This window comes from Pteropus vampyrus, unplaced genomic scaffold (assembly GCF_000151845.1).
Source record: "Pteropus vampyrus isolate Shadow unplaced genomic scaffold, Pvam_2.0 Scaffold301, whole genome shotgun sequence".
Lineage (NCBI taxonomy): Eukaryota > Metazoa > Chordata > Mammalia > Chiroptera > Pteropodidae > Pteropus > Pteropus vampyrus.
In genome coordinates, this window is record NW_011889082.1 from 141,957 (window position 1) to 155,575 (window position 13,619).

The 13,619-nt window shown below is 33.2% G+C and overlaps 1 protein-coding gene across 5 annotated transcripts in view; it reads right to left on the reverse strand.

Moving 5' to 3' along the window:
* RIC1 (RIC1 homolog, RAB6A GEF complex partner 1) overlaps positions 1-13,619 on the reverse strand; it is an 89,732-nt gene that overhangs the window by 20,526 nt on the left and 55,587 nt on the right. For 4 of the 5 annotated variants that reach the window (XM_011376639.2, XM_011376641.2, XM_011376640.2 and 1 more), the window contains exons 7-12: positions 11,347-11,438; positions 7,128-7,216; positions 4,513-4,657; positions 3,801-3,849; positions 2,077-2,229; positions 214-417 (exon numbers count right to left, since the gene is read on the reverse strand). In XM_011376639.2, coding sequence (XP_011374941.1) covers positions 214-417; positions 2,077-2,229; positions 3,801-3,849; positions 4,513-4,657; positions 7,128-7,216; positions 11,347-11,438 — 732 coding nt within the window. The remainder of the gene's footprint in view (positions 1-213; positions 418-2,076; positions 2,230-3,800; positions 3,850-4,512; positions 4,658-7,127; positions 7,217-11,346; positions 11,439-13,619) is intronic. The other variant, XM_023521274.1, reaches the window with a different exon arrangement.

A 13,619-nucleotide genomic window follows, 5' to 3' on the forward strand; every position in this document is an offset into this window, starting at 1 on the left:
TAAAGCAGGAGAGGATATGCTCACCATCAAGTGGAAAGGGAGGAAGGAGAACAAAAAGACAAGAACACAGAAAAGCAGAAAAGAGACATGACAGTCAAAAAATGTTAAACATTTCTCAGTTTTCTAAAGCAACAGAGGAAATATTTATAAATCTGCTCCAGGTGCTATCTTACCAAGGACTAAGTCAATGGTCAATAATAACTGAAGACTTACTTGTACCACATGCCAATGCCGATGTCCAAGTAAAGTGCTTAACCCCTGAGACTCTAAACCACCATCTGCAAAGGAGTTCTTTTCCTGACTGGGCTTATGCTCAGAATGTGCTGAAGAACTCCTGGGATTCTGGGTTTGTGAGGCCTCTCCACAGTTCAAGTACAATCGATCCTCCCCCTGAAGCAACACTTGCTCTTGGTTACTCTAGGGGTAAAGAAAGAAAGCAAATAAAAACAACTCAGTATTGGGTATGGGAAAGTGAGTAATACATCAACTTAGTTTTAGTATAGGAGATGTACCATATATCTCAATGTTGATTTTCCTCACAGACAAGACTACAAAATGATCTCGTGAACTGTTACATTTAGAGGGAACAGGCAATATTTTAATGATTACTTCCCAGGGTAAATAAAATCTTTGTTTAGTCATTTTGTCATACAGATTCCATATTCCCAGGTTTACAACTGTTAAAGCAGTATCTTTTATTACTACTCCAAAATAACCATGCTATGAGATTTTCCATCAGAAAACCGAACATAACTAGTCATTATCTACAGTTTACAAATTAGTTTCACATAAAATACCTCATGAATGGTGGTAAGAAAACATGTCTTGTCAAATAGTGTGTGTATGATCACTCATGTGCCCACATGGCAAGGGAATGGATTGGGAATGGGGATTAATGGATGCTGGAGGATCTTTTATACCATGGGGAGGATGAAGAGTAGCCTAAGTCTGTGGTCTTGGTTCACAACAATTCAATAATCACTTAGTTAATGCTTGATTAGTGCCAAGCACCGTGCCAGGTTCTGAGGATATTTGGACAAATAAGATAGTTTCTACTTTTAGTGATTATGCCCTGATATTCAATTAGAAGGCCAGTGTTCTCAAACTATAGACAGATTCTTCACTGTTCAAATTAGACACATCAGCACCTCAGCCCCTTACCTTTCCATTGTAGTACAAATGTTGTCTTGACATAAAACTCAAGGGTGCTTTAAAATTATTATTTGGGATGGGGGAAAGGAGAAATACTCTATTCTTATTTTTATATGAATCCTTATTCTTCAACTATAGTAATGAGATTAGAGATTCAAGCTATTTCCACATTCTTTCTCAATGTATTGTAAATTTTAATTACACCAAATATTAAAAAGTCCATTAGTGGCAGATATTAAGATATACATTCCTAAAATATAACATATACTATTATTACATATTAAGCATGTATAATATTAACATATATTATTACAGGTTGATAAAACATGAGGAACTTACACTATAATTTGGATTGGCAGTGTTTCCCAAAGCAGGTACCTAGGCATATTTTCTTCAAAGAGTTTCTTAAAAATTCATAGTTAAATAAGCTTGGGAAACATTGCTTTTTATATACCAAATCCTAGATTTTCATAATACACATTAGTGTACTGAGGACCCTGGAGTCCTACAATAAAGAAATCTCTACAGCTTTAACTCCTTTATTTCACACTTACATGACAACAGAACTTTTCCTTTCTCTGTGCGACTGCTATAGGTATTTCTCATAAGTAGTGCCTGATGGAACATACTTTAGGAAATACTATTCAGATAAAGCCTAAATTTTATTCAAGTTATTCAAGTAAATCCGTAAACAATACTTTCTCTCAAGTTGCTTGTGACCCTATTAAAAAAAAAAAACTTGCTCAGAAATAAAATTTTAGTGCAAATTTAATAGAAATTAAAAAGAAATACAAGAATCGTGGAATACATATAAAGATAATATGCCAATTTAGGGAGTATACTCAACACATCTGTCATAAGGAAGAGTCTAATATTCTAATAAGCCACTAAAAAAAACACCCAGTTTTAATTAAATAAACTTACCATACAAGGGTTTACGGTGAGTACACTCTTGATAAACTGAAATAGCAGAATTCCAGGCTGTTTACCTATACTGTTGGGGTCAGACTCAATTTCAGTATTTTGAGAACCAAATCCACTGATTACCCATAGGTGATAGCCTTCTGCACCCCAGCTCTTGGAGAGAAGGAGAGGGGAGGATAAGGAAAAGGGGAAAAAAAGTCAAAGCAATAAAAACTTTATTATCCTTTCCAAGCTTCAAATATTCAAATTCTGAAATAACTAATAACACCATTATTGACTTCTGAAGGTTAGAGAAACTATAACAACACAGAAAATCATAACTACATCTACATCTTAGCTATCTCCAGTGTAAACCACCATCACCGCTCTCTACCTAGAATAGTGAAAACACTACAGATCAATCTTAACTCCAAATCCTAAGAAATGCTTACTGCTCTCTGTAACTTCTCCAGTAATTAACTGACTCTCAATACAAAGAAACTCCTTACCGAGGAAGACCCACGTCAATCCAAAGCTTGACAAAGAAGCACCCAAAATAGATGGGATTTCGTTTAGAGCAAAAAATATTGGATTAGAAGCTGTGAAACTAGAGTTTTCATTCCAGCTTGGCTACCATTTTATAGTATTACTTTGACCAAGCTATTTGTTTTCTCTGGGTATTAAGTTTCTTCCTCTATAAAATGAGATAGTTCAAAAAAAAATTCTCCAGGCCCAGTCAATTTAAATATTCTATAACCATATTCCATAATTTTTTTTTTTTTGGATTAGCGATGCCCAATCCACAAGGCAAAGAAAACTAATAGGGGAATCCAAGAATTGTTACAGAATTTAACTTTTACTTTCCCATGATAAAAGTTGCACAAGCTAACTTAAATGCTTTTATTTTTAGTTTGTGACTGAAATAGCAACTTAGTGAGGCTGATTACATTGGTTGTTGTTGCATGCCATCCAGAAGCACTGATCAGTAGTTACTTTATTTGCTCAAAAACCTACTTTAAAATACGGAGTTGGGAGAGACAGCAAATAGGGTCCTTGTTGGTGAAAGGTTGGGAACCACCATAACCATGGTAGTTTTAATTCTCTGAGAAACTGAAGATCACAAAATTCCTTCCCCTCTGGAGTACTCATAAGCACTAATTTCACAAAGACAGTAAACAGAGGAGCTACAGAAAGAAAATGCTTTTATGTAAAGACAGGAGTTACACCTCACTGCTTTCTACAGACACTCATGAAAATAGGTAATAAAAATATTGTTATGACAGCAACTATAATTCTCTTGATATACTTCTACAGAAAGCTTAAAAAATGTGCTCAAATAATACACAGTGCATTTCCTCCAGGAATAGAGAGTCAATGAGAGTTTCATACTTTATATTAAAAGGGGTCATGAGAAATGGGTGCTAGTGAGTTGCACAAGAAATAAGGTGTGCTTAGGAAAAACGAGGGCCTGATTTCACTATGGCACTATGTTTACAAAGATGACAGGGGCTTGTAGGACACATCTAAGCAGAAGCAAAATCAAATACTAAAAATTGAACAGCCTTCTGATTAAAAAAAAAAACCCTTTATCAAAGCAAGAACTGCTTTGATAAGAAGCAGTTCTGCTGCTGAGAAGATTCTGCTGAGACTAAAATGGTTTTGTAATTTATCAGACCAACATGAGAAAAAAAAGAAATATCAAAGTTTTCTACACTATACCAATATTTTATATAGAAAGTACTTACCATAGAGTTGATCTTAAGGGGATCTTTTTTGGTACCATCAGACCTATAACTAAAACAGAATTGAAACTTGAGAGTTTTCTAATTACATATAACATTTAGCTTTAATTTTTTAAAAAATCAACTTGATTTTGTTCTTTCAAAATAGAAACATATTATAATGCATGAAATATGAGACTGCTGGTTAATACTTCTAGGTATAACATTGAGACATAGTCTTCTATAGTCCTAAGTAACTCTGTGAGAGGGTCGTGCAGTTTAGGAATGTGTGTTCATTTTGTTAGGAATAAGGTTCAAAGTGGTATATGAGGTGGGCAGAGATATAAACTCTCTCCTACCAACCCAGTGGGTTAACTTTTATTAACCCAATAAGATAATGTAATTTCCCACTTCCTAAAGCTTACTACTCTTATTAGATAATAAGCTACTTGAAGGTAGAACCATATCTTATTTAGCCTTGAATCTAACATACTATCATATATACAAAAGAAGTTCAATAAATAAATGCATTTTTTATTAATAGTAAGTTTCAAGAAGATGGATGTTTGGAGAATCAATACATTCTGAACAAATTAATTCTGAATCTTACAAATTGTTTTGGGGTACAAGTTAAATAAGGCGAAAGGGTAGCTGAATAACAAGTTTCTCTGTGTGTGTGTATTGTCTAAGAGATAATGGAGTTATTTTTATCTAAAAATTGTCTTTATTGACTCACGCAAAATCTCCTCCAAGCGTACAAATCAGCTGGGCTCCAAATACACTCCATAAAGAAAGGCCTCCATATTCCCAGGTCACTATTACAACACTATTGTCAGGAGACCATCTGACCAATTTAACAGCTCCTGTTTTGTTCCAAATGTCTGTTAAGCAATTGTGAGAAGAGTTAAAAATAAATGATTGCTTCAGAAATACTTATTTTTTACAGTCTGTATTTTCGAGTTGATTAATAAGCAAAAAGGCAAGTCTGCATCAAATAATGAGATGAATCTGGCTCATTTTGGGTTATTTAAAAATAGTAAGGGCATTAGCCTTCATTTGACCTAAGCAGAACAAACTCAGTGCCCAAGTGATTTATAAGAACTGAAAGCTGTTTTGGGCCACTTGAATAACTACAAAAGAGTAGTCTTAAAAGTCTCTGGCTTTGGGGAAATCAATTTCTGTTAAATGGGGGTAAGACCCTGTTTGAATGATGTGGCACTGAATATTAAAGTGCTCTGCAAAGTAGAAGGTGTTTTAGAATGTAAAATATTTTACCATGAACTTCATGCTCTACTGGCAATATCAGAGGGATCCAAGTTAAAATAAACTGAAGTTTAATCTTATATTAGGATTAAGTAAATAAACTCCAGGTTGAATATTCTAGGTGCTCATATTTCTTTTGATAATTATTCTTTCGACCCCACATATAATTATCAAAGGAGAAAATTTCATTGTGTAGTAAAATCCAAGTTTCTTTACTGTAGACTTAAATGAAACATGCCAGCATTTCCAGCAGCAATTTTAAAAAGATTTATAGTATCTTTATCTACGGCCATGCCACCCTGAACAAGATGATAATCTCATGACCTGTGCTATCACAAAGAAAGTTAACTTTGAGTGGTGAACATATGATGTACTATTGAGTTGTATACAATGAGATACCACCTCGCACCTGTTAGAATGGCTATCATCAAGACAAGTAATAACAAGTATTGGAGAGGTTGTGGGGAAAAAGGACGCCTCATACACTGCTGGTGGGAATGTAAATTGGTACAACCACTATGGAAAATGGTATGGAGGTTCCTCAAAAAACTAAGAATAGAATTACCATATGGCCCAGCAATCCCTCTGATCTACTCCAAAAGTTTGAAAACATTTATCCATAAAGATATATGCACTCAATGTTCACTGCAGCATTATTCACGGTGGCCAAGACATGGAAATAACTGAAATGCCCCTTGATAGACTGGATAAAGAAAATGTGGTACATATATATACCTGTTACATATATAGTATCTGTTGGACACAACGTAAACTATTAGCTCCTGGTGGTTCACAGTTGCAACATTAGGTTGTACTACATTTATTTTGATGTTGTTACATCTTTGTGAAGGTGGGTTTTTAGAAACTGATGTGTAAAAAGTGTGTGAAAATCAATGTGGAACAGGAAATGTGGGTTACTGTACCCAACTGACTCCAAGGTTTGAGAAATTGTGTAGTGTCCAACAGGCATAGACAGTCTGTTAGTAAAAAATATTTTTTTCTTTCCACTTATGTGCATTATTTTTTTGAAAATGCTACTGGGTTGCTAGGACATAGATACCTATTAAGTTGTTTAGACCCAGCTACTTAATAAACAGAACTTTTGGTTTTTCTTTTAACATAGGGGTCCGGTGGTAAAATTATGGACACTCTAAGGCCAGAGTCAACCAAGAAATAATGCCAGAGAGAGCTGGCAAAAGACCTTACATGCTATATATGTGGTAGACCTGTTGGTTCATTACTCCAGTATCTATTCCCATCCTTGTTCTCCCTTGCCCACTACTGCCATAAAGGCTTGAAAAGTCTAAGGCAGCTACGTGACATAATTATGGCCAATTAGATGCTAAGTGGAAGACAGCTGGAGCAGGTAGGAGGTGGGAATGCTTGTAAGAAAGCTTTTGCTGTCTTAATTTAAAAAGAAAGATATGATTTGTTTCCTCCTTTTTTCTCAACTCAAATGCAGAAGTAATACTGGACCTCAGAAGGTACCTTGTGACCTTGTGAAGGAAAGGCCAAATGAATGCCAGTAGCAGCTTACCTCTGGATTTCTTGCTTTTTGAGGAAATAAATCCTGTTATACAGTAAGGTGGGTTTTCTGTTAGTTTCAGTCAAAAGCATTTCCAATGACGGACTTTAAACTTAATCTTGTGGACAGGATTCACTAAAGAGTCACTAAGGGGTTCAGAAAGAGACTTGTTTCGTTTACTGTTGTGTATCCAGCATGTAGAAAGTGTCAGCCCTATAGTAAGTACTCAATAAGTACTTGTTGAATGAATAAATTGAACTGGAAGGTATAACATAACAAGCAATGAAATCGGGTAAGAGGCTAGAACAAAGTCCAGATAAGGAATATCGGGGCTAAAAACTAAGTGAGGATAGATAGAACTAAATGAAAGAATTAAAAAAGTATCCCAGGAGCCTTTCTAGCTACACAGAAATCCCTGGATCACATAGAATATTGTTATAATATATATTTTAATAATATTTCACCTATAGCATTCATCATTTAAAAATCAGCGTTCACTACACATAACTATACATTAAAAATGTTGAAAGAAATGTTAAAATAAGGAAAAAAGGAGGACTCACCAGGATATTGTTTTGCTGTTAGCTCTAGTTTATGAGATAGTAGCATAGCTCCAGTGGTATTATCTATTGTATAAACTTGTACAGAACCACTGTGAAAAACAAACTTTTGGTTAAAAAAAAATTCAAATATAAAAAGCATTATTATGGGAACTAGTAAGTTCTGCTGGTAGAAATGTAAACTAGAACAAAATCATTCTGTAAATAATTTGCAATCATCTCATAAATCTGAACAAATGCATATTCTGTAATCTGGCAATTTCACTTCTGGATATATCCCAGCAATATCTTTGTCATGTACAATGTTCATTATAGTACTGTGTATAAGTGCAAAAAAATGGAAACAATCTGAAGTTAGTAATAAGAGAAAGGAAAAATAAACTGTGGTATATTCATATAGTAATATAACATGTTGCACTGAAATGAAATATAGTCACATGCATTAAAATGTGTGTGTATAAAATCTGTTTCTAAAGCATAAAAAACATTTAAAATAGTTAAATATATTTGTGGTAAAAATGAAACAAACAGCAAAGAGCTAATGTACACAAATTGCAGATTAGTGACTGCCATGGTGGATGGAGAAAAGGGAATATTAAAGGGGCAGGCAGGGGGCTTCATCAGCACTGGTAATGTGCTGTTTCTCATATTGAATGGTAATTTATACATTTTCATTTTTATTATTTTTATATCACTTTTAAATCTACACACATGATATATGTTCTTTGGTGTATATGGTGTATGTAATTATTTCATTTAAAAAAATTGTTACAAGGGTCAAAGCTATGAAGGACCAGAAATCAAAACTAAAAATCTATATATTACTTCTAAGCTACATTTCAAAACTGAACTATAACGATCATTAAAATATATATATATATAATTTCTGCTTATGGAGTTTTTTTCAGATTGACAACACAAGTGATTTCTGTAAAATACTTTTAACTCCAAGGCTGCTTTTGCATACATTAAAATACACTGGCTTGTGACTGCCAGGATATATGTGCCTTTGTGGTAGGAGAAGTCAGATGGTTTCCCCACAAGCAGCTCTGATTTATTTCCAGCTAAGTTCAACTTTTCTCAAGGATTAGGTCACCTGAAGTTATCCCACAGCTCACTGATGTTGTTTTTAATTATTTTTTTGTTTTATTTTAGATAATTTCTCTTTTTCTACAAATTAATATTAATCTTTTCTTCTGCAATGTTTACTTTGGGTCTTCTGTATATCTTCCACGTTTCAGTTTAAGACTCAAAAGGGACTCTACAGATCTCGGGAGTTCCCTCTGTGTCACTTTCTCTTTGGTGTCTGTCCTGTGAGCTCTAGCTGCTATGATTTCCCCAGGCTCTCATTTCCATGTACTCAACTCAGGGCTTCTGCCAGGCTCTGTCTCCCCAATTTTATGCTGTGCCTCAGAAATTCTCTCAAAGTAATTAAAGCTGGGGAATTTGTAGAGTTTTCTTATTTTGTTTCTCATCTTTCAGGGACAATCTCCTTTGTTGCCTGATAAACATTTGATTCATATTTTTGTCCATTTTGTTTTTTTCAGGTAGGAAAGATAATCTGTTCTGTTATTCAATCTTCTTCCAGTCAGAAGCCAAATGCCTAGAACAGGTATCTTTCCAGACTACCTGCCCAATTAAATACCTTGTAGAAAGACAGCCAGTTTTTGCTCTGCATCTGACAAATTGTCAAGTGCTAACTCTGGGTTGCTGAGCTCTATCTAACAAGTCAGTGAGGAGTCCAAACATTTCTAATATAAGAAGCAGGTGCTAAATTAATACTTATAAAAACCAACAATTCACCCTTTAAGTATTCTATAGTGCCTATATTATTTTTATTTCCATTTCTCATCAGCCCATTGTCAGAAAAAATTTTTCCTTAAAAGACAATACTCGCTAATCTCAAAGCAAAAAAACCCAAAAAAACCCAACTCTATAATAGAAATACAGCTATTATCACCATAAGTGATCAAATTTAGCATCATTAATACTGTGATAAGTTGACATTATTGTTACATAATGCCAAAGAAAGTATACAACATTGTGTATGACAAAAAATGTTTAACTACACTCTAACAAATTTAGAATGTAGGACATTTTATAAATAACTACCCTGGACTCTTAATGTCATAAAAATAAGAATAAAGGTGTTAAGGACTGTTATAGGCAAAAGGTGACAAAAGAGAAATAATAACAAAATATAATGCATGAATTCTGATGGATTTTGTTTGGAACAAAGTAGCTATAAAAGAAATTTTAATTAACTTGAGTATTAGATCTTAGTACGGATTTATCATTAATCTTCTCATATTTGACAGATATTGAGTTTTTATAAGAGACTGTCTTTTATTTTGGAAACCAAGAAATAATGTAAATGTCCATTAAGAGTAAATCAAATAAATTATGGCATATTCACACACTGCAACACTATAAATCAATCAAAAATGATTTCTGCTACTAGCAAACAGTACTGATGAATTTCATAATGTTGACCTAACAGAAAAAATCAGGTAAAACTAAATTATGCTCTTTAGGAATGTATACTTAAGTGGTAAAACTACACAGACAAGGAAATGATTATCACAAAAGACAGAAAATTGGTGATTAAAGTTGTGATTAGGAAGTAGCAGGGATAAATCTTTTATCAGCTGGCAATGTTCTATTTCATGACCCAGTTCTGAACAGATGCATATTTGTATTATAATCATTTGTAAAACTGTGAATATTGAGATTATGCACTTTCCTGTATGTTTTTATTTTATAATATGAAAGTTAAAATGGATATTATAAACTTTATGCTGATAAATCTGACAGTGCATATGAAAAAAACCAATTTCTATAAAAACTTAACAAAGTGACTTAGGAAGAGACAGAAAATCTGAATCTCCTTAAAGCTATTTTTTAAAACTGAATTGAGTTAGTACTACGAAAAACTCCCACAAAGAAAATTCTAGGCTCATATGCCTTCATTAACAAATTTGACTACACATTCAAAGATGAACAGAGAAGAGGAAGAGAGGAACAAATCGTTCCTCAACTTGTTTTATGAGACAAGGAAAAACAGAAACTAGGAGAGTAAGAAATAAAAAAATTATAGGCAAAATGTACTCATGAACATAGATTTAAAAATTTTGAACAAAATGTAACCAAACCAAATCCATGAATATGAAAAAAATACACTTTTTCTTATCTTGTATCAAGTTAAATTTACTTATATTTCTACATTTACCTCCTCAGTGAGAAGCAGTGTAATGAAGATTCCCCACTTTACAAAGAGATTACTGAAAATGTAATGAAGGCGGTAACTCACAGCGTGTATTATTTATACTAAAAAAAATACTTTGATACTTAACTTGTAGCTGGAGATTATACTAGATATATGTATGTTCTGTAAAACCACAAAGTCTCATTTTGAGGCCAAAATGGAATTTCATATTTAAGAAAGAGTTTTGAAGACTAAAAAGCACCTATATACACTATAAGGCATTAATTACTGTACCTGATTTAATCTTTTTACTTGAGCTAAAATATAAGCTTGACAGTCAGGTATCTTTTGGCTCGCTATAATGTATCCCAAGTGCTTATGATTGTACCTGGTACATGGCAGACAAACAGATATTTGTTGAATGAATAATTTATATTCAGTTTTAAATTATGTCTAAAACCTGCATTATCTGAATTAAAGCAAGAAACTTTTTTTATGTATGAGCTTTAAATTTGCTCATTAAGGAACACCTACTAGTTCAAAGACAATATCAACACTGATGTCTTAAAAAGAAAGGATTATTTGAAAAGAGAAAATATCTTCCCCATCCTCTCTTAAACCGTAAAGAACCTAAATTTTAACTAGTTTAATTTTTTAAACTTGTAACTCAATTTCCTACCACTGAAGAAAAGCTCACTTTTACAAATTAAAATACTCAATCTTGGTGACTCTTCCATGCTCTCTCTTAAGCCCGCATTCCCCCACATTGAGCGTACGCTTTTGTTTTAATAAACCTTACAGCAGTTCCTGATTAAAAAAAAAAAAAAAAACAGTCTCCAAAATCGGCCCTTTAGACTTGTTCCTTCAATCTAATAAAATACTTTTAAATTTTATATTAAGGCTGATTCATAAATTTTGATAGTATGACAAAGTATACAAGTGTGTTAAGAACATCTAATGTTTAAAAAAACATTATTTTTGGCAATAACTTAACATGCAGAAGTCTATATCAATTACCTCGCACAACCAAACGCCATTAGTCGATACTTGTTATTTACTGCTACACAAGTTCCGTCAACAACATCTTGTGGCCAAACTCCATGAAGCTGCTATAATAAAGAAAAATAGTTAAGGTTTAAAGTGTTTTCCAAAATATACTGTAATCAATATAATTCTCCTTCAATAAACATACAGTTTCATAAGCCTTTATTTCGTTTCATCTGGATAGAAAAATATTCCATCAGGACTACTATCTGAATTTTCTCCCTTAAAATCTCTATTTCATTAATTGGTTTAATACATATTCCCCCAAATGAGCTCAGTCCAGTGCTAATCTCTCTATTTATAAAACACAAAAACATGAACATTTGATCTCCAAATTCAAGTTACATGAAGATGATTTTCCTGTTAGGATGTAAACTTCTTGATAGCACAAACTGCATATATCTAACTTAGTATTATTATTATTCCCATGGTCACCTAGCAAGCACAGTGTTCAACTTCCCAATCAGTGGAAAACAGTAAATTTTATTTGGTTTATCCTTTAGAAGCAATTCATGATTTGCCAATTGCTTACTATTCTCAATTATTTCTTTGCTTTCTAATATAATAGTTAATAGCATGGTATCTGACAGCCTGACATAACATCTCAGGTCTACCATTCACTTGCTGAAATGATTACTTCACCTTTCCAAGCTTCAGTTTTCTTATCTGTAGATTATTTATCTCTTAGAGTGTTTTGAAGATTACATGAGAACATACATATATGTAAACCACTGAATATAATGCCCAGCATTCAACAAGTTAAGCATTCAATAAATGAATGACACTATTCAACTTATATGTTATTTAATTCTAAATATAGATGCAGAATAGACTCAGTTCTATTGTCTGCTTCTGTCAAATCAAGGACATCCTAGATTATAAATTCTATGATAAAGGTCATCATGACAGTTTAGTGAGCACAAAAAATAGTACACTACAACACACCACTTTATTTTTAGATGATCTCAATAGTAAACATTAGAAGATGCAATATAATTACAACTCTTTTTGAAATATAATACTGCAGACTTTACTTAATTACCAAATGAGCTATATTATCTACTATCTAAACATGGAATATTTGTTACTTTTTGGTATGAATTTTATTTTTCAATTTTAACAAGACGACATTATTTTAGATAACAAAAAATGGTAAAGGTATCATTGAGCATTACTTGGACCACTGCTACACTTTATTTAGCCAAAAGGCCAAATATGGATCACTGCTTAACTGAAATTCATTCCTGTAACAAATATCTTTCAGGTCCCCACTATTCACCGGCCACTACTCTAGGTGCTGAGGATACAGGAGGTATTCAAACACACCCAAACCCCTATCTATCCCTTACATCCCTTATTGCCTTACATTTGTTAGGAGGCTGACAAGTTAAAAAAAAATTAGCCAGTATATTGGAGGTTGGTAAACACTATAGAAAACAAATAACAAAGCAATTATGGGAAGAGGAAGTATGGAAGAAGGATGTAATATTAAAAGATTTTCCCTATGAAGGTGTATTCTGAGGAAAGTACTATGGAAATATAGCAAGTACAAAAGCCCTATCATAGCATTTCTGGCATGTTCAAAGAATATAACAGAGGCATGTGCAGATGGAGTGGAATTGGGGAAGGAGAAGTAGCAGATGAGGTAATAGATGTAATAGGAGGCCAGATTTATAAGGCTTTGAAAGCTACTCTAAGAACTTTGGCTTTTTCTCCAATTTATATATCAGGAGTCATTAGAGTGCCTTTATTTTTTTTAACCTTTTCTATTATGAATTATAATATTTTAGAGAAAAATTCAAAAAACAAAAATGTACATCTCAATAACATCACAAAGTAAACACTTATAGAATTATCACTCAGGCCATGCATTATCAGTACCCAAAAGTCCCTCAGCAATGTTCCTCCTATTCAATACACCTTCACCCTTACCACAAAAGTAACCAATATTCAGACTTACACAGTAATCACTTCCTTTTTCTTTAAAACATTACCATCCATACAAACTCTAATTTAGAACTGCCTATGTTTTTATTTTTTCCTTTAATTTTGCATAAAATAGAATCATAGCACATATCCTTTTGTGTCTAGCTGCTTTCATTCAACATTTCTGTGAGATCCATCCATGTTATTGCATACAGACTCATTTGTTCATGCTCACTGTACCTCAAACAATGAGCTTAGCTCTCTGAGCCTCTGGCCTGCCCTAGGTCTGATAATTCTTTAATGTCTTATTTGCTCTCTAA